This window comes from Oncorhynchus masou, chromosome 13 (assembly GCF_036934945.1).
Source record: "Oncorhynchus masou masou isolate Uvic2021 chromosome 13, UVic_Omas_1.1, whole genome shotgun sequence".
Lineage (NCBI taxonomy): Eukaryota > Metazoa > Chordata > Actinopteri > Salmoniformes > Salmonidae > Oncorhynchus > Oncorhynchus masou.
In genome coordinates, this window is record NC_088224.1 from 84,674,028 (window position 1) to 84,697,488 (window position 23,461).

Sequence of the window (23,461 nt, forward strand, 5' to 3'; positions counted from 1 at the left end):
CAGGTTACTACATGGTACAGCAGACCCCCCTCTCTCTCTAGGTTACTACATGGTACAGCAGACACCTCTCTCTCTCTAGGTTACTATATGGTACAGCAGACACCTCTCTCTCTAGGTTACTATATGGTACAGCAGACACCTCTCTCTCTAGGTTACTACATGGTACAGCAGACACCTATCTCTCTCTCTCTAGGTTACTACATGGTACAGCAGACCCCCCTCTCTCTCTAGGTTACTACATGGTACAGCAGACCCCCCTCTCTCTCTAGGTTACTACATGGTACAGCAGACACCTCTCTCTCTCTCTCTAGGTTACTATATGGTACAGCAGACACCTCTCTCTCCAGGTTACTACATGGTACAGCAGACGCCTCTCTCACTAGGTTACTACATGGTACAGCAGACACCTCTCTCTCTAGGTTACTACATGGTACAGCAGACACCTCTCTCTCTAGGTTACTATATGGTACAGCAGACACCTCTCTCTCCAGGTTACTACATGGTACAGCAGACACCTCTCTCTCCAGGTTACTACATGGTACAGCAGACACCTCTCTCTCTCTAGGTTACTATATGGTACAGCAGACACCTCTCTCACTAGGTTACTACATGGTACAGCAGACACCTGTCTCTCCAGGTTACTACATGGTACAGCAGACGCCTCTCTCACTAGGTTACTACATGGTACAGCAGACACCTCTCTCTCTAGGTTGCTACATGGTACAGCAGACATCTCTCTCTCACTAGGTTACTACATGGTACAGCAGACACCTCTCTCTCACTAGGTTACTACATGGTACAGCAGACACCTCTCTCTCTCTAGGTTACTATATGGTACAGCAGACACCTCTCTCACTAGGTTACTACATGGTACAGCAGACACCTGTCTCTCCAGGTTACTACATGGTACAGCAGACGCCTCTCTCACTAGGTTACTACATGGTACAGCAGACACCTCTCTCTCTAGGTTGCTACATGGTACAGCAGACATCTCTCTCTCACTAGGTTACTACATGGTACAGCAGACACCTCTCTCTCACTAGGTTACTACATGGTACAGCAGACACCTCTCTCTCACTAGGCTACTACATGGTACAGCAGACACCTCTCTCTCACTAGGTTACTACATGGTACAGCAGACACCTCTCTCTCTAGGTTACTACATGGTACAGCAGACACCTCTCTCTCCAGGTTACTACATGGTACAGCAGACACCTCTCTCTTCAGGTTACTACATGGTACAGTAGACATCTCTCTCTCTAGGTTACTACATGTTACAGCAGACGCCTCTCTCTCCAGGTTACTACATGGTACAGCAGACCCCCCTCTCTCTCTAGGTTACTACATGGTACAGCAGACACCTCTCTCTCTCTAGGTTACTATATGGTACAGCAGACACCTCTCTCTCTAGGTTACTACATGGTACAGCAGACACCTATCTCTCTCTCTCTAGGTTACTACATGGTACAGCAGACCCCCCTCTCTCTCTAGGTTACTACATGGTACAGCAGACCCCCCTCTCTCTAGGTTACTACATGGTACAGCAGACACTCTCTCTCTCTCTAGGTTACTATATGGTACAGCAGACACCTCTCTCTCCAGGTTACTACATGGTACAGCAGACGCCTCTCTCACTAGGTTACTACATGGTACAGCAGACACCTCTCTCTCCAGGTTACTACATGGTACAGCAGACACCTCTCTCTCCAGGTTACTACATGGTACAGCAGACACCTCTCTCTCTCTAGGTTACTATATGGTACAGCAGACACCTCTCTCTCCAGGTTACTACATGGTACAGCAGACACCTCTCTCTCTCTAGGTTACTATATGGTACAGCAGACACCTCTCTCACTAGGTTACTACATGGTACAGCAGACACCTGTCTCTCCAGGTTACTACATGGTACAGCAGACGCCTCTCTCACTAGGTTACTACATGGTACAGCAGACACCTCTCTCTCTAGGTTGCTACATGGTACAGCAGACATCTCTCTCTCACTAGGTTACTACATGGTACAGCAGACACCTCTCTCTCACTAGGTTACTACATGGTACAGCAGACACCTCTCTCTAGGTTACTATATGGTACAGCAGACACCTCTCTCACTAGGTTACTACATGGTACAGCAGACACCTGTCTCTCCAGGTTACTACATGGTACAGCAGACGCCTCTCTCACTAGGTTACTACATGGTACAGCAGACACCTCTCTCTCTAGGTTGCTACATGGTACAGCAGACATCTCTCTCTCACTAGGTTACTACATGGTACAGCAGACACCTCTCTCTCACTAGGTTACTACATGGTACAGCAGACACCTCTCTCTCACTAGGTTACTACATGGTACAGCAGACACCTCTCTCTCACTAGGTTACTACATGGTACAGCAGACACCTCTCTCTCTAGGTTACTACATGGTACAGCAGACACCTCTCTCTCCAGGTTACTACATGGTACAGCAGACACCTCTCTCTCCAGGTTACTACATGGTACAGTAGACATCTCTCTCTCTAGGTTACTACATGTTACAGCAGACGCCTCTCTCTCCAGGTTACTACATGGTACAGCAGACCCCCCTCTCTCTCTAGGTTACTACATGGTACAGCAGACACCTCTCTCTCTAGGTTACTATATGGTACAGCAGACACCTCTCTCTCCAGGTTACTACATGGTACAGCAGACACCTCTCTCTCCAGGTTACTACATGGTACAGTAGACATCTCTCTCTAGGTTACTACATGTTACAGCAGACGCCTCTCTCTCCAGGTTACTACATGGTACAGCAGACACCTCTCTCTCCAGGTTACTACATGGTACAGCAGACGCCTCTCTCACTAGGTTACTACATGGTACAGCAGACACCTCTCTCTCTAGGTTACAACATGGTACAGCAGACACCTCTCTCTCTAGGTTACTATATGGTACAGCAGACAACTCTCTCACTAGGTTACTACATGGTACAGCAGACACTTCTCTCTCTCACTAGGTTACTACATGGTACAGCAGACGCCTATCTCTCTAGGTTACTACATGGTACAGTAGACACCTCTCTCATTAGGTTACTACATGGTACAGCAGACGCCTCTCTCTCTAGGTTACTACATGGTACAGCAGACACCTCTCTCTCCAGGTTACTACATGGTACAGCAGATACCTCTCTCTAGGTTACTACATGGTACAGTAGACACCTCTCTCACTAGGTTACTACATGGTACAGCAGACGCCTCTCTCTCTAGGTTACTACATGGTACAGCAGACACCTCTCTCTCCAGGTTACTACATGGTACAGTAGACACCTCTCTAGGTTACTACATGGTACAGTAGACACCTCTCTCACTAGGTTACTACATGGTACAGCAGACACCTCTCTCTAGGTTACTACATGGTACAGTAGACACCTCTCTCACTAGGTTACTACATGGTACAGCAGACACCTCTCTCACTAGGTTACTACATGGTACAGCAGACACCTCTCTCTCTCTCTAGGTTACTACATGGTACAGCAGACATCTCTCTCACTAGGTTACTACATGGTACAGCAGACACCTCTCTCTAGGTTACTATATGGTACAGCAGACACTCTCTCTCTCTCTAGGTTACTACATGGTACAGCAGACACTCTCTCTCTCTCTCTAGGTTACTAAATGGTACAGCAGACACTTCTCTCTCTCTCTAGGTTACTACATGGTACAGCAGACACCTCTCTCACTAGGTTACTACATGGTACAGCAGACACCCTCTCTCTAGGTTACTACATGGTACAGCAGACACCTCTCTCACTAGGTTACTACATGGTACAGCAGACACCTCTCTCTCTCTCTAGGTTACTACATGGTACAGCAGACACCTCTCTCTCTCTCTAGGTTACTACATGTTACAGCAGATGCCTCTCTCTCTCTCACTAGGTTACTACATGGTACAGCAGACACCTCTCTAGGTTACTACATGGTACAGTAGACATCTCTCTCTCTAGGTTACTACATGGTACAGCAGACACCTCTCTCTCTAGGTTACTACATGGTACAGCAGACACCTCTCTCTCTCTCTCTAGGTTACTACATGGTACAGTAGACATCTCTCTCTCTCTAGGTTACTACATGGTACAGCAGACACCTCTCTCTCTAGGTTACTACATGGTACAGCAGACACCTTTCCCTCTCTAGGTTACTACATGGTACAGCAGACACCTCTCTCTCTAGGTTACTACATGGTACAGCAGACACCTCTCTCTCTGGGTTACTATATGGTACAGCAGACACCCCTCTCTCTCTCTAGGTTACTATATGGTACAGCAGACGCCTCTCTCTCTAGGTTACTACATGGTACAGCAGACACCTCTCTCTCACTAGGCTACTACATGATTCAGTAGACCCATCTCTCTCTCCAGGTTACTACATGGTACTGCAGACACCTCTCTCTCTCTCCAGGTTACTATATGGTACTGCAGACACCTCTCTCTCTCCAGGTTACTACATGGTACTGCAGACACCTCTCTCTCTCTCCAGGTTACTACATGGTACAGCAGACACCTCTCTCTCTAGGTTACTACATGGTACAGCAGACACCTCTCTCTCTAGGTTACTACATGGTACAGCAGACACCTCTCTCTCTAGGTTACTACATGGTACAGCAGACACCTCTCTCTCTAGGTTACTACATGGTACAGCAGACACCTCTCTCACTAGGTTACTACATGGTACAGCAGACACCTCTCTCTCTAGGTTACTATATGGTACAGCAGACACCTCTCTCTCCAGGTTACTACATGGTACAGCAGACACCTCTCTCTCCAGGTTACTACATGGTACAGCAGACACCTCTCTCTCTAGGTTACTATATGGTACAGCAGACACCTCTCTCTCCAGGTTACTACATGGTACAGCAGACACCTCTCTCTCTCTAGGTTACTATATGGTACAGCAGACACCTCACTCACTAGGTTACTACATGGTACAGCAGACACTTCTCTCTCTCACTAGGTTACTACATGGTACAGCAGACGCCTCTCTCTCTAGGTTACTACATGGTACAGCAGACACCTCTCTCTCCAGATTACTACATGGTACAGCAGACGCCTCTCTCACTAGGTTACTACATGGTACAGCAGACACTCTCTCTCTAGGTTACTACATGGTACAGCAGACACCTCTCTCTCTAGGTTACTATATGGTACAGCAGACACCTCTCTCACTAGGTTACTACATGGTACAGCAGACACTTCTCTCTCTCACTAAGTTACTACATGGTACAGCAGACGCTCTCTCTCTAGGTTACTACATGGTACAGTAGACACCTCTCTCACTAGGTTACTACATGGTACAGCAGACGCCTCTCTCTCTAGGTTACTACATGGTACAGCAGACGCCTCTCTCACTAGGTTACTACATGGTACAGCAGACACCTCTCTCTCCAGGTTACTACATGGTACAGCAGACGCCTCTCTCACTAGGTTACTACATGGTACAGCAGACGCCTCTCTCTCTAGGTTGCTACATGGTACAGCAGACATCTCTCTCTCACTAGGTTACTACATGGTACAGCAGACACCTCTCTCTCACTAGGTTACTACATGGTACAGCAGACACCTCTCTCTCACTAGGTTACTACATGGTACAGCAGACACCTCTCTCTCACTAGGTTACTACATGGTACAGCAGACACCTCTCTCTCACTAGGTTACTACATGGTACAGCAGACACCTCTCTCTCCAGGTTACTACATGGTACAGCAGACACCTCTCTCTCCAGGTTACTACATGGTACAGTAGACATCTCTCTCTCTAGGTTACTACATGTTACAGCAGACGCCTCTCTCTCCAGGTTACTACATGGTACAGCAGACCCCCCTCTCTCTCTAGGTTACTACATGGTACAGCAGACACCTCTCTCTCTCTAGGTTACTATATGGTACAGCAGACACCTCTCTCTCTAGGTTACTACATGGTACAGCAGACACCTATCTCTCTCTCTCTAGGTTACTACATGGTACAGCAGACACCTCTCTCTCTAGGTTACTATATGGTACAGCAGACACCTCTCTCTCCAGGATACTACATGGTACAGCAGACACCTCTCTCTCTCCAGGTTACTACATGGTACAGTAGACATCTCTCTCTCTAGGTTACTACATGTTACAGCAGACGCCTCTCTCTCCAGGTTACTACATGGTACAGCAGACACCTCTCTCTCCAGGTTACGACATGGTACAGCAGACGCCTCTCTCTCTAGGTTACTACATGGTACAGCAGACACCTCTCTCTCCAGGTTACTACATGGTACAGTAGACACCTCTCTCTAGGTTACTACATGGTACAGTAGACACCTCTCTCACTAGGTTACTACATGGTACAGCAGACACCTCTCTCTAGGTTACTACATGGTACAGTAGACACCTCTCTCACTAGGTTACTACATGGTACAGCAGACACCTCTCTCTAGGTTACTACATGGTACAGTAGACACCTCTCTCTAGGTTACTACATGGTACAGTAGACACCTCTCACTAGGTTACTACATGGTACAGCAGACACCTCTCTCTAGGTTACTACATGGTACAGTAGACACCTCTCTCACTAGGTTACTACATGGTACAGCAGACGCCTCTCTCTCTAGGTTACTACATGGTACAGCAGACACCTCTCTCTCCAGGTTACTACATGGTACAGCAGACGCCTCTCTCACTAGGTTACTACATGGTACAGCAGACACCTCTCTCTCTAGGTTACTACATGGTACAGCAGACACCTCTCCCTCTCTAGGTTACTATATGGTACAGCAGACACCTCTCTCACTAGGTTACTACATGGTACAGCAGACACTTCTCTCTCTCACTAGGTTACTACATGGTACAGCAGACGCCTCTCTCTCTAGGTTACTACATGGTACAGTAGACACCTCTCTCACTAGGTTACTACATGGTACAGCAGACGCCTCTCTCTCTAGGTTACTACATGGTACAGCAGACGCCTCTCTCACTAGGTTACTACATGGTACAGCAGACACCTCTCTCTCCAGGTTACTACATGGTACAGCAGACGCCTCTCTCACTAGGTTACTACATGGTACAGCAGACGCCTCTCTCTCTAGGTTGCTACATGGTACAGCAGACATCTCTCTCTCACTAGGTTACTACATGGTACAGCAGACACCTCTCTCTCACTAGGTTACTACATGGTACAGCAGACACCTCTCTCTCACTAGGTTACTACATGGTACAGCAGACACCTCTCTCTCACTAGGTTACTACATGGTACAGCAGACACCTCTCTCTCCAGGTTACTACATGGTACAGCAGACACCTCTCTCTCCAGGTTACTACATGGTACAGTAGACATCTCTCTCTCTAGGTTACTACATGTTACAGCAGACGCCTCTCTCTCCAGGTTACTACATGGTACAGCAGACCCCTCTCTCTCTCTAGGTTACTACATGGTACAGCAGACACCTCTCTCTCTCTAGGTTACTATATGGTACAGCAGACACCTCTCTCTCTAGGTTACTACATGGTACAGCAGACACCTATCTCTCTCTCTCTAGGTTACTACATGGTACAGCAGACACCTCTCTCTCTAGGTTACTATATGGTACAGCAGACACCTCTCTCTCCAGGTTACTACATGGTACAGCAGACACCTCTCTCTCTCCAGGTTACTACATGGTACAGTAGACATCTCTCTCTCTAGGTTACTACATGTTACAGCAGACGCCTCTCTCTCCAGGTTACTACATGGTACAGCAGACACCTCTCTCACTAGGTTACTACATGGTACAGCAGACACCTCTCTCTCTAGGTTACTACATGGTACAGCAGACACCTCTCTCTCTAGGTTACTATATGGTACAGCAGACACCTCTCTCACTAGGTTACTACATGGTACAGCAGACACTTCTCTCTCTCACTAGGTTACTACATAGTACAGCAGACGCCTCTCTCTCTAGGTTACTACATGGTACAGTAGACACCTCTCTCATTAGGTTACGACATGGTACAGCAGACGCCTCTCTCTCTAGGTTACTACATGGTACAGCAGACACCTCTCTCTCCAGGTTACTACATGGTACAGTTGACACCTCTCTCTAGGTTACTACATGGTACAGTAGACACCTCTCTCACTAGGTTACTACATGGTACAGCAGACACCTCTCTCTAGGTTACTACATGGTACAGTAGACACCTCTCTCACTAGGTTACTACATGGTACAGCAGACACCTCTCTCACTAGGTTACTACATGGTACAGCAGACACCTCTCTCTCTCTCTAGGTTACTACATGGTACAGCAGACATCTCTCTCACTAGGTTACTACATGGTACAGCAGACACCTCTCTCTCTAGGTTACTATATGGTACAGCAGACACTTCTCTCTCTCTCTAGGTTACTACATGGTACAGCAGACACCTCTCTCTCTCTCTCTAGGTTACTATATGGTACAGCAGACACTTCTCTCTCTCTCTAGGTTACTACATGGTACAGCAGACACCTCTCTCACTAGGTTACTACATGGTACAGCAGACACCTCTCTCTCTAGGTTACTACATGGTACAGCAGACACCTCTCTCACTAGGTTACTACATGGTACAGCAGACACCTCTCTCTCTCTCTAGGTTACTACATGGTACAGCAGACACCTCTCTCTCTCTCTAGGTTACTACATGTTACAGCAGATGCCTCTCTCTCTCTCTCACTAGGTTACTACATGGTACAGCAGACACCTCTCTAGGTTACTACATGGTACAGTAGACATCTCTCTCTCTAGGTTACTACATGGTACAGCATACACCTCTCTCTCTAGGTTACTACATGGTACAGCAGACACCTCTCTCTCTCTCTAGGTTACTACATGGTACAGTAGACATCTCTCTCTCTCTAGGTTACTACATGGTACAGCAGACACCTCTCTCTCTAGGTTACTACATGGTACAGCAGACACCTTTCCCTCTCTAGGTTACTACATGGTACAGCAGACACCTCTCTCTCTAGGTTACTACATGGTACAGCAGACACCTCTCTCTCTAGGTTACTACATGGTACAGCAGACACCTCTCTCTCTAGGTTACTACATGATACAGCAGACACTCTCTCTCTAGGTTACTACATGGTACAGCAGACACCTCTCTCTCTAGGTTACTACATGGTACAGCAGACACCTCTCTCACTAGGTTACTACATGGTACAGCAGACACCTCTCTCTCTAGGTTACTATATGGTACAGCAGACACCTCTCTCTCCAGGTTACTACATGGTACAGCAGACACCTCTCTCTCCAGGTTACTACATGGTACAGCAGACACCTCTCTCTCTAGGTTACTATATGGTACAGCAGACACCTCTCTCTCCAGGTTACTACATGGTACAGCAGACACCTCTCTCTCTCCAGGTTACTACATGGTACAGTAGACATCTCTCTCTCTAGGTTACTACATGTTACAGCAGACGCCTCTCTCACTAGGTTACTACATGGTACAGCAGACACCTCTCTCTCTAGGTTACTACATGGTACAGCAGACACCTCTCTCTCTAGGTTACTATATGGTACAGCAGACACCTCTCTCACTAGGTTACTACATGGTACAGCAGACACTTCTCTCTCTCACTAGGTTACTACATAGTACAGCAGACGCCTCTCTCTCTAGGTTACTACATGGTACAGTAGACACCTCTCTCATTAGGTTACGACATGGTACAGCAGACGCCTCTCTCTCTAGGTTACTACATGGTACAGCAGACACCTCTCTCTCCAGGTTACTACATGGTACAGTTGACACCTCTCTCTAGGTTACTACATGGTACAGTAGACACCTCTCTCACTAGGTTACTACATGGTACAGCAGACACCTCTCTCTAGGTTACTACATGGTACAGTAGACACCTCTCTCACTAGGTTACTACATGGTACAGCAGACACCTCTCTCACTAGGTTACTACATGGTACAGCAGACACCTCTCTCTCTCTCTAGGTTACTACATGGTACAGCAGACATCTCTCTCACTAGGTTACTACATGGTACAGCAGACACCTCTCTCTCTAGGTTACTATATGGTACAGCAGACACTTCTCTCTCTCTCTAGGTTACTACATGGTACAGCAGACACCTCTCTCTCTCTCTCTAGGTTACTATATGGTACAGCAGACACTTCTCTCTCTCTCTAGGTTACTACATGGTACAGCAGACACCTCTCTCACTAGGTTACTACATGGTACAGCAGACACCTCTCTCTCTAGGTTACTACATGGTACAGCAGACACCTCTCTCACTAGGTTACTACATGGTACAGCAGACACCTCTCTCTCTCTAGGTTACTACATGGTACAGCAGACACCCTCTCTCTCTCTAGGTTACTACATGTTACAGCAGATCTCTCTCTCTCTCACTAGGTTACTACATGGTACAGCAGACACCTCTCTAGGTTACTACATGGTACAGTAGACATCTCTCTCTCTAGGTTACTACATGGTACAGCATACACTCTCTCTCTAGGTTACTACATGGTACAGCAGACACTCTCTCTCTCTAGGTTACTACATGGTACAGTAGACATCTCTCTCTCTCTAGGTTACTACATGGTACAGCAGACACCTCTCTCTCTAGGTTACTACATGGTACAGCAGACACCTCTCTCTCTAGGTTACTACATGGTACAGCAGACACCTCTCTCTCTAGGTTACTACATGGTACAGCAGACACCTCTCTCTCTAGGTTACTACATGGTACAGCAGACACCTCTCTCTCTAGGTTACTACATGGTACAGCAGACACCTCTCTCACTAGGTTACTACATGGTACAGCAGACACCTCTCTCTCTAGGTTACTATATGGTACAGCAGACACCTCTCTCTCCAGGTTACTACATGGTACAGCAGACACCTCTCTCTCCAGGTTACTACATGGTACAGCAGACACCTCTCTCTCTCTAGGTTACTATATGGTACAGCAGACACCTCACTCACTAGGTTACTACATGGTACAGCAGACACTTCTCTCTCTCACTAGGTTACTACATGGTACAGCAGACGCCTCTCTCTCTAGGTTACTACATGGTACAGCAGACACCTCTCTCTCCAGATTACTACATGGTACAGCAGACGCCTCTCTCACTAGGTTACTACATGGTACAGCAGACACCTCTCTCTCTAGGTTACTACATGGTACAGCAGACACCTCTCTCTCTCTAGGTTACTATATGGTACAGCAGACACCTCTCTCACTAGGTTACTACATGGTACAGCAGACACTTCTCTCTCTCACTAGGTTACTACATGGTACAGCAGACGCCTCTCTCTCTAGGTTACTACATGGTACAGTAGACACCTCTCTCACTAGGTTACTACATGGTACAGCAGACGCCTCTCTCTCTAGGTTACTACATGGTACAGCAGACGCCTCTCTCACTAGGTTACTACATGGTACAGCAGACACCTCTCTCTCCAGGTTACTACATGGTACAGCAGACGCCTCTCTCACTAGGTTACTACATGGTACAGCAGACGCCTCTCTCTCTAGGTTGCTACATGGTACAGCAGACATCTCTCTCTCACTAGGTTACTACATGGTACAGCAGACACCTCTCTCTCACTAGGTTACTACATGGTACAGCAGACACCTCTCTCTCACTAGGTTACTACATGGTACAGCAGACACCTCTCTCTCACTAGGTTACTACATGGTACAGCAGACACCTCTCTCTCCAGGTTACTACATGGTACAGCAGACACCTCTCTCTCCAGGTTACTACATGGTACAGTAGACATCTCTCTCTAGGTTACTACATGTTACAGCAGACGCCTCTCTCTCCAGGTTACTACATGGTACAGCAGACCCCCCTCTCTCTCTAGGTTACTACATGGTACAGCAGACACCTCTCTCTCTCTAGGTTACTATATGGTACAGCAGACACCTCTCTCTCTAGGTTACTACATGGTACAGCAGACACCTATCTCTCTCTCTAGGTTACTACATGGTACAGCAGACACCTCTCTCTCTAGGTTACTATATGGTACAGCAGACACCTCTCTCTCCAGGTTACTACATGGTACAGCAGACACCTCTCTCTCCAGGTTACTACATGGTACAGTAGACATCTCTCTCTCTAGGTTACTACATGTTACAGCAGACGCCTCTCTCTCCAGGTTACTACATGGTACAGCAGACACCTCTCTCTCCAGGTTACTACATGGTACAGCAGACGCCTCTCTCACTAGGTTACTACATGGTACAGCAGACACCTCTCTCTCTAGGTTACTACATGGTACAGCAGACACCTCTCTCTAGGTTACTATATGGTACAGCAGACACCTCACTCACTAGGTTACTACATGGTACAGCAGACACTTCTCTCTCTCACTAGGTTACTACATGGTACAGCAGACGCCTCTCTCTCTAGGTTACTACATGGTACAGTAGACACCTCTCTCATTAGGTTACGACATGGTACAGCAGACGCCTCTCTCTCTAGGTTACTACATGGTACAGCAGACACCTCTCTCTCCAGGTTACTACATGGTACAGTAGACACCTCTCTCTAGGTTACTACATGGTACAGTAGACACCTCTCTCACTAGGTTACTACATGGTACAGCAGACACCTCTCTCTAGGTTACTACATGGTACAGTAGACACCTCTCTCACTAGGTTACTACATGGTACAGCAGACACCTCTCTCTAGTTTACTACATGGTACAGTAGACACCTCTCTCTAGGTTACTACATGGTACAGTAGACACCTCTCTCACTAGGTTACTACATGGTACAGCAGACACCTCTCTCTAGGTTACTACATGGTACAGTAGACACCTCTCTCACTAGGTTACTACATGGTACAGCAGACGCCTCTCTCTCTAGGTTACTACATGGTACAGCAGACACCTCTCTCTCCAGGTTACTACATGGTACAGCAGACGCCTCTCTCACTAGGTTACTACATGGTACAGCAGACACCTCTCTCTCTAGGTTACTACATGGTACAGCAGACACCTCTCTCTCTCTAGGTTACTATATGGTACAGCAGACACCTCTCTCACTAGGTTACTACATGGTACAGCAGACACTTCTCTCTCTCACTAGGTTACTACATGGTACAGCAGACACCTCTCTCTCTAGGTTACTACATGGTACAGTAGACACCTCTCTCACTAGGTTACTACATGGTACAGCAGACGCCTCTCTCTCTAGGTTACTACATGGTACAGCAGACGCCTCTCTCACTAGGTTCTACATGGTACAGGTTACTCCAGGTTATGGTACAGCAGACGCCTCTCTCACTAGGTTACTACATGGTACAGCAGACGCCTCTCTCTCTAGGTTGCTACATGGTACAGCAGACATCTCTCTCTCACTAGGTTACTACATGGTACAGCAGACACCTCTCTCTCACTAGGTTACTACATGGTACAGCAGACACCTCTCTCACTAGGTTACTACATGGTACAGCAGACACCCTCTCTCACTAGGTTACTACATGGTACAGCAGACACCTCTCTCTCCAGGTTACTACATGGTACAGCAGACACTCTCTCTCCAGGTTACTACATGGTACAGTAGACATCTCTCTCTAGGTTACTACATGTTACAGCAGACGCCTCTCTCTCCAGGTTACTACATGGTACAGCAGACCCCTCTCTCTCTCTAGGTTACTACATGGTACAGCAGACACCTCTCTCTCTAGGTTACTATATGGTACAGCAGACACCTCTCTCTCTAGGTTACTACATGGTACAGCAGACACCTATCTCTCTCTCTCTAGGTTACTACATGGTACAGCAGACACCTCTCTCTCCAGGTTACTATATGGTACAGCAGACACCTCTCTCTCCAGGTTACTACATGGTACAGCAGACACCTCTCTCTCTCCAGGTTACTACATGGTACAGTAGACATCTCTCTCTCTAGGTTACTACATGTTACAGCAGACGCCTCTCTCTCCAGGTTACTACATGGTACAGCAGACACCTCTCTCTCCAGGTTACTACATGGTACAGCAGACGCCTCTCTCACTAGGTTACTACATGGTACAGCAGACACCTCTCTCTCTAGGTTACTACATGGTACAGCAGACACCTCTCTCTCTAGGTTACTATATGGTACAGCAGACACCTCTCTCACTAGGTTACTACATGGTACAGCAGACACTTCTCTCTCTCACTAGGTTACTACATAGTACAGCAGACGCCTCTCTCTCTAGGTTACTACATGGTACAGTAGACACCTCTCTCATTAGGTTACGACATGGTACAGCAGACGCCTCTCTCTCTAGGTTACTACATGGTACAGCAGACACCTCTCTCCAGGTTACTACATGGTACAGTAGACACCTCTCTCTAGGTTACTACATGGTACAGTAGACACCTCTCTCACTAGGTTACTACATGGTACAGCAGACACTCTCTCTAGGTTACTACATGGTACAGTAGACACCTCTCTCACTAGGTTACTACATGGTACAGCAGACACCTCTCTCACTAGGTTACTACATGGTACAGCAGACACCTCTCTCTCTCTAGGTTACTACATGGTACAGCAGACATCTCTCTCACTAGGTTACTACATGGTACAGCAGACACCTCTCTCTCTAGGTTACTATATGGTACAGCAGACACTTCTCTCTCTCTCTAGGTTACTACATGGTACAGCAGACACTCTCTCTCTCTCTCTAGGTTACTATATGGTACAGCAGACACTTCTCTCTCTCTCTAGGTTACTACATGGTACAGCAGACACCTCTCTCACTAGGTTACTACATGGTACAGCAGACACCTCTCTCTCTAGGTTACTACATGGTACAGCAGACACCTCTCTCACTAGGTTACTACATGGTACAGCAGACACCTCTCTCTCTCTAGGTTACTACATGGTACAGCAGACACCCTCTCTCTCTCTAGGTTACTACATGTTACAGCAGATGCCTCTCTCTCTCTCACTAGGTTACTACATGGTACAGCAGACACCTCTCTAGGTTACTACATGGTACAGTAGACATCTCTCTCTCTAGGTTACTACATGGTACAGCATACACTCTCTCTCTAGGTTACTACATGGTACAGCAGACACCTCTCTCTCTCTCTAGGTTACTACATGGTACAGTAGACATCTCTCTCTCTCTAGGTTACTACATGGTACAGCAGACACCTCTCTCTCTAGGTTACTACATGGTACAGCAGACACCTTTCCCTCTCTAGGTTACTACATGGTACAGCAGACACCTCTCTCTCTAGGTTACTACATGGTACAGCAGACACCTCTCTCTCTAGGTTACTACATGGTACAGCAGACACCTATCTCTCTCTCTCTAGGTTACTACATGGTACAGCAGACACCTCTCTCTCCAGGTTACTATATGGTACAGCAGACACCTCTCTCTCCAGGTTACTACATGGTACAGCAGACACCTCTCTCTCTCCAGGTTACTACATGGTACAGTAGACATCTCTCTCTCTAGGTTACTACATGTTACAGCAGACGCTCTCTCTCCAGGTTACTACATGGTACAGCAGACACCTCTCTCTCCAGGTTACTACATGGTACAGCAGACGCCTCTCTCACTAGGTTACTACATGGTACAGCAGACACCTCTCTCTAGGTTACTACATGGTACAGCAGACACCTCTCTCTCTAGGTTACTATATGGTACAGCAGACACCCTCTCACTAGGTTACTACATGGTACAGCAGACACTTCTCTCTCTCACTAGGTTACTACATAGTACAGCAGACGCCTCTCTCTAGGTTACTACATGGTACAGTAGACACCTCTCTCATTAGGTTACGACATGGTACAGCAGACGCCTCTCTCTCTAGGTTACTACATGGTACAGCAGACACCTCTCTCTCCAGGTTACTACATGGTACAGTAGACACCTCTCTCTAGGTTACTACATGGTACAGTAGACACCTCTCTCACTAGGTTACTACATGGTACAGCAGACACCTCTCTCTAGGTTACTACATGGTACAGTAGACACCTCTCTCACTAGGTTACTACATGGTACAGCAGACACCTCTCTCACTAGGTTACTACATGGTACAGCAGACACTCTCTCTCTCTCTAGGTTACTACATGGTACAGCAGACATCTCTCTCACTAGGTTACTACATGGTACAGCAGACACCTCTCTCTCTAGGTTACTATATGGTACAGCAGACACTTCTCTCTCTCTCTAGGTTACTACATGGTACAGCAGACACCTCTCTCTCTCTCTAGGTTACTATATGGTACAGCAGACACTTCTCTCTCTCTCTAGGTTACTACATGGTACAGCAGACACCTCTCTCACTAGGTTACTACATGGTACAGCAGACACCTCTCTCTCTAGGTTACTACATGGTACAGCAGACACCTCTCTCACTAGGTTACTACATGGTACAGCAGACACCTCTCTCTCTCTAGGTTACTACATGGTACAGCAGACACCTCTCTCTCTCTCTAGGTTACTACATGTTACAGCAGATGCCTCTCTCTCTCTCTCACTAGGTTACTACATGGTACAGCAGACACCTCTCTAGGTTACTACATGGTACAGTAGACATCTCTCTCTCTAGGTTACTACATGGTACAGCATACACCTCTCTCTCTAGGTTACTACATGGTACAGCAGACACCTCTCTCTCTCTCTCTAGGTTACTACATGGTACAGTAGACATCTCTCTCTCTCTAGGTTACTACATGGTACAGCAGACACCTCTCTCTCTAGGTTACTACATGGTACAGCAGACACCTTTCCCTCTCTAGGTTACTACATGGTACAGCAGACACCTCTCTCTCTAGGTTACTACATGGTACAGCAGACACCTCTCTCTCTGGGTTACTATATGGTACAGCAGACACCCCTCTCTCTCTCTAGGTTACTATATGGTACAGCAGACGCCTCTCTCTCTAGGTTACTACATGGTACAGCAGACACCTCTCTCTCACTAGGCTACTACATGATTCAGTAGACCCATCTCTCTCTCCAGGTTACTACATGGTACTGCAGACACCTCTCTCTCTCCAGGTTACTACATGGTACTGCAGACACCTCTCTCTCTCTCCAGGTTACTACATGGTACTGCAGACACCTCTCTCTCTCTCCAGGTTACTACATGGTACAGCAGACACCTCTCTCACTAGGTTACTACATGGTACAGCAGACACCTCTCTCTCTAGGTTGCTACATGGTACAGCAGACACCTCTCTCTCTAGGTTACTACATGGTACAGCAGACACCTCTCTCTCTAGGTTACTACATGGTACAGCAGACACCTCTCTCTCTAGGTTACTACATGGTACAGCAGACACCTCTCTCACTAGGTTACTACATGGTACAGCAGACACCTCTCTCTCTAGGTTACTACATGGTACAGCAGACACCTCTCTCTCTGGGTTACTATATGGTACAGCAGACACCCCTCTCTCTCTCTAGGTTACTATATGGTACAGCAGACGCCTCTCTCTCTAGGTTACTACATGGTACAGCAGACACCTCTCTCTCTCTCTCTAGGTTACTACATGCTACAGCAGACGCCTCTCTCTCTAGGTTACTACATGATACAGTAGACCCATCTCTCTCTCCAGGTTACTACATGGTACTGCAGACACCTCTCTCTCTCTCCAGGTTACTACATGGTACAGCAGACGCCTCTCTCTCTAGGTTACTACATGGTACAGTAGACATCTCTCTCTCTCTCTAGGTTACTACATGGTACAGCAGACACCTCTCTCTCACTAGGTTACTACATGGTACAGCAGACACCTCTCTCTCACTAGGTTACTACATGGTACAGCAGACACCTCTCTCACTAGGTTACTACATGGTACAGCAGACACCTCTCTCTCTAGGTTACTACATGGTACAGCAGACACCTCTCTCTCTGGGTTACTATATGGTACAGCAGACACCCCTCTCTCTCTCTAGGTTACTATATGGTACAGCAGACACCTCTCTCTCTCTCTCTAGGTTACTACATGGTACAGCAGACGCCTCTCTCTCTAGGTTACTACATGGTACAGCAGACACCTCTCTCTCACTAGGCTACTACATGATACAGTAGACCCATCTCTCTCCAGGTTACTACATGGTACTGCAGACACCTCTCTCTCTCTCCAGGTTACTACATGGTACAGCAGACACCTCTCTCTCTCTAGGTTACTACATGGTACAGCAGACACCTCTCTCTCACTAGGCTACTACATGATACAGTAGACCCATCTCTCTCTCCAGGTTACTACATGGTACTGCAGACACCTCTCTCTCTAGGTTACTACATGGTACTGCAGACACCTCTCTCTCTCCAGGTTACTACATGGTACAGCAGACGCCTCTCTCACTAGGTTACTACATGGTACAGCAGACATCTCTCTCACTAGGTTACTACATGGTACAGCAGACACTTCTCTCACTAGGTTACTACATGGTACAGCAGACACCTCTCTCTCTGGGTTACTATATGGTACAGCAGACACCTCTCTCTCTCTAGGTTACTATATGGTACAGCAGACACCTCTCTCTCTCTCTAGGTTACTACATGGTACAGCAGACACCTCTCTCTCTGGGTTACTATATGGTACAGCAGACACCTCTCTCTCTCTCTAGGTTACTACATGGTACAGCAGACCCCTCTCTCTCTCCAGGTTACTACATGGTTCAGTAGACATCTCTCTCTCTCTGGGTTACTATATGGTACAGCAGACCCCTCTCTCTCTCTCTCTCTAGGTTACTACATGGTACAGCAGACCCGTCTCTCTCACTAGGTTACTACATGGTACAGCAGACGCATCTCTCTCTAGGTTACTATATGGTACAGCAGACACCTCTCACTAGGTTACTATATGGTACAGCAGACACCTCTCACTAGGTTACTACATGGTACAGCCGACACCTCTCTCTCTAGGTTACTACATGGTACAGCAGACATCTCTCTCACTAGGTTACTACATGGTACAGCAGACACCTCTCTCACTAGGTTACTACATGGTACAGCAGACACCTCTCTCTCTAGGTTACTACATGGTACAGCAGACATCTCTCTTACTAGGTTACTACATGGTATATCAGACACCTCTCTAGGTTACTACATGGTACTGCAGACACCTCTCTCTCTAGGTTACTACATGTTACAGCGGACACCTCTCTCACTAGGTTACTGCATGGTACAGCAGACATCTCTCTTACTAGGCTACTACATGGTACAGCAGACACCTCTCTCTCTAGGTTACTACATGGTACAGCAGACACCTCTCTCTCTAGGTTACTACATGGTACAGCAGACATCTCTCTTACTAGGTTACTACATGGTTCAGCAGACACCTCTCTCTCTAGGTTACTACATGGTACAGCAGACACCTCTCTCACTAGGTTACTACATGGTACTGCAGACACCTCTCTCTCTAGGTTACTACATGGTACAGCAGACACCTCTCTCTCTAGGTTACTACATGTTACAGCAGACACCTCTCTCTCTCTCTCTCTCGGTTACTACATGGTTCAGCAGACACCTCTCTCACTAGGTTACTACATGGTACAGCAGACACCTCTCTCTCACAAGGTTACTACATGGTACAGCAGACACCTCTCTCTCACAAGGTTACTACATGGTACAGCAGACACCTCTCTCTCACAAGGTTACTACATGGTACAGCAGACCCCTCTCTCTCACAAGGTTACTACATGGTACAGCAGACACCTCTCTCACTAGGTTACTACATGGTACAGCAGACACCTCTCTCACTAGGTTACTACATGGTACAGCAGACACCTCTCTCACTAGGTTATTACATGGTACAGCAGACACCTCTCTCACTAGGTTACTACATGGTACAGCAGACACCTCTCTCTCAAGGTTACTCATGGTACAGCAGACACCTCTCTCTCTCTCTCTCTCTCTAGGTTACTACATGGTACAGCAGACACCTCTCTCTCTAGGTTACTACATGGTACAGCAGACACCTCTCTCTCTAGGTTACTACATGGTACAGCAGACACCTCTCTCTCAAGGTTACTCATGGTACAGCAGACACCTCTCTCTCTCTCTCTCTCTCTCTCTCTCTCTAGGTTACTACATGGTACAGCAGACCCCTCTCTCTCAAGGTTACTACATGGTACAGCAGACACCACTCTCTCTCTAGGTTACTACATGGTACAGCAGACACCTCTCTCTCCAGGTTACTACATGGTACAGCAGACACTTCTCTCTCTAGGTTACTACATGGTACAGCAGACATCTCTCTTACTAGGCTACTACATGGTACAGCAGACACCTCTCTCTCTAGGTTACTACATGGTACAGCAGACACTTCTCTCTCTAGGTTACTACATGGTACAGCAGACATCTCTCTTACTAGGTTACTACATGGTTCAGCAGACACCTCTCTCTCTAGGTTACTACATGGTACAGCAGACACCACTCTCTCTCTAGGTTACTACATGGTACAGCAGACACCTCTCTCTCCAGGTTACTACATGGTACAGCAGACATCTCTCTTACTAGGCTACTACATGGTACAGCAGACACCTCTCTCTCTAGGTTACTACATGGTACAGCAGACACCTCTCTCTCTAGGTTACTACATGGTACAGCAGACACCTCTCTCTCTAGGTTACTACATGTTACAGCAGACACCTCTCTCTCTCTCTCTCGGTTACTACATGGTTCAGCAGACACCTCTCTCACTAGGTTACTACATGGTACAGCAGACACCTCTCTCTAGGTAACTACATGGTACAGCAGACACCTCTCTCACTAGGTTACTACATGGTACAGCAGACACCTCTCTCTAGGTTACTACATGGTACAGCAGACACCTCTCTCTCTAGGTTACTACATGGTACAGCAGACACGTCTCTCTCTAGGTTATTACATGGTACAGTAGAACCCTCCCTCTCTAGGTTACTACATGGTACAGCAGACACCTCTCTCTCTCTCTCTCTCTCTAGGTTACTACATGGTACAGCAGACACCTCTCTCTCTCTAGGTTACTACATGGTACAGCAGACCCCTCTCTCTCACAAGGTTACTACATGGTACAGCAGACACCTCTCTCTCACTAGGTTATTACATGGTACAGCAGACACCTCTCTTACTAGGTTACTACATGGTACAGCAGACACCTCTCTCTCTAGGTTACTACATGGTACAGCAGACACCTTTCTCTCAAGGTTACTCATGGTACAGCAGACACCTCTCTCTCTAGGTTACTACATGGTACAGCAGACACCTCTCTCTCTAGGTTACTACATGGTACAGCAGACACCTCTCTCTCAAGGTTACTCATGGTACAGCAGACCCCTCTCTCTCTCTAGGTTACTACATGGTACAGCAGACACCTCTCTCTCTCTCACTAGGTTACTACATGGTACAGCAGACACCACTCTCTCTCTCTCTCACTAGGTTACTACATGGTACAGCAGACCCCTCTCTCACTAGGTTACTACATGGTACAGCAGACAACACATCTGCTCTCTGCTGCTTGTGTTCCTTTTTAACCATGTCTAAATGCAGATCTCTCTCTGTCTGTGTGTGCAGGCGATGAAGAAGATCAGTAAGGCGTGTCTAAAGTATGGAGAGTGGAAGCAGAGACACAACCCAGGCTTTAAGCCCTGGCTCTACCCTGAGCAGACTACACTTCCCACAATCCCCGTGTCCGAGCTTAGCATCCAGCACGCAGACAGCCTGGAGAACATTGACGAGAGTACACTCAGCGAGATGCAAACGCGGGAGGAGAGAGACAGCGACTAACATTTTACATTTACATTTAAGTCATTTAGCAGACGCTCTTATCCAGAGCGACTTACAAATTGGTGAATTCACCTTCTGACATCCAGTGGAACAGCCACTTTACAATAGTGACAGCCACTTTACAATAGTAACATCACACACACACATAACACACTCTGTTTTTCCTCTCCAGTCAGTCTCTTTGTCCTGAATCACTGCCCTTATTGTTCATTATAACATGTGTCTCTGGATCACATTGGCTGTCTTCTGTAAAGAATCCTGAACACACACACTGGTCCGCTCTCTGTTCCTCAACACTACAGATGTATGAATGTATGTAGAGTTCAATCTTAAATACAGATTCCTACAAAGGTTTTCATATTTCATTTGTGATCCGAGTCTTTCTTAAAGTGTTTGTGTGTGCGCTAAATGAGGTCTGACAAATGATTGACCTGATTTAACATATTGTTCATCACTCACACACACACGTACACACTGTTTAATGCCGCTACTGCTGTGTGGCCTAGTTCGGAACAGCGATCCCCACTCTGGGTTGGCATGGCAACTCCCCACTCAACTTAACACCAGGGAAAGACTGGGATGGTGGAGGGAGAGAGTGGAGATGGGGAGGAAGTGAGAGCTCAGATGTTGATTTTGACCTCTCCTTCATAGGGGAGGGGAGGGGGGGGGGGGCATAAGCACCAGAGCTGTAGTCTCTGAGAGGATTAATTCTAACCAAAACGGTCTCTCTCTCACACACACACATCAATCCAGTCTTTGCAGATTGGTAGTTTACAATGAATCACATACTTAAAGTAATTACGTTTGGTTACCATGGGACTTCTGGGACAGGTGACTCTGAAGGGATATGATTGTTCTTTGAACTGCCACAGGGCTAAATCTTGCCCTATAGTAAGAGATGAGTAGGTTTAGTGAAGCACCTACACACACATACACTTCTCATTCATATACAGTAAACTCAGTTACATCAAATAAAGCTGAAGCGCTGCCCACATAATCCATGTATCCACGCAGGGTCATTTCTGTTACATTTGTTTTCAGTCGGGAAAAGACTCCCGGGGCGTATTCGTTTTGTCAGCACGTCCGAGTACATAACTTATCCTACAGTGGATTCGGAAAGTATTCAGACCCCTTGACTTTTTCTACTTTTTGTTACATTATAGCCTTACTCTAAAATGGATTCAATCATTTCCCCACCCTCATCTACACACAATACCCAATAATGACAAAGCAAAAACAGGTTTTTAGAAATCTTTGCAAATTTATTAAAAAAAACATGACATTTACAGAAGTATTCCGACACTTTACTCAGTCCTTTGCTGAAGCACCTTTTGGCAGCGATTACAGCCTCACATTTTCTTATGGCATGATGCTACAAGCTTGGCACACCTGTATTTGGGGAGTTTCTCCCATTCCTCTCTGCAGATCCTCTCATGCTCTGTCAGGTTGGATGGGGAGCATCGCTGCACAGCTATTTTCAGGTCTCCAAAGATGTTTGATTGGGTTCAAGTCTGGGCTCTGGCTGGGTCACTCAAGGACATTCAGAGACTTGTCCCAAAGCCAATCCTGCGTTGTCTTGGCTGTGTGCTTAGGGTTGTTATCCTGTTGGAAGGTGAACCTTCATCCCAGTCTGAGGTCCTGTGCTCTCTGGAGCAGGTTTTCATCAGTGAAATCTCTGTACTTTGCTCCAGTCATCTTTCCCTTAATCCTGCCCAAGATAAGGGCCTAGTCTAAAACCCAGTTTAAGCCTCATGTT

The 23,461-nt window shown here is 46.9% G+C and overlaps 1 protein-coding gene across 2 annotated transcripts in view; it reads left to right on the forward strand.

Moving 5' to 3' along the window:
• LOC135553155 (START domain-containing protein 10-like) overlaps positions 1-22,070 on the forward strand; it is a 41,053-nt gene extending 18,983 nt beyond the window's left edge. The window contains exons 6-7 of one of the 2 annotated variants that reach the window (XM_064985305.1): positions 21,493-21,702; positions 21,834-22,070. In XM_064985305.1, coding sequence (XP_064841377.1) covers positions 21,493-21,702; positions 21,834-21,836 — 213 coding nt within the window. In that variant the 3' untranslated portion in view covers positions 21,837-22,070. Of the gene's footprint in view, positions 1-21,492 lie in introns of both variants that reach the window. The other variant, XM_064985304.1, reaches the window with a different exon arrangement.
• Positions 22,071-23,461: the final 1,391 nt, after the last annotated feature.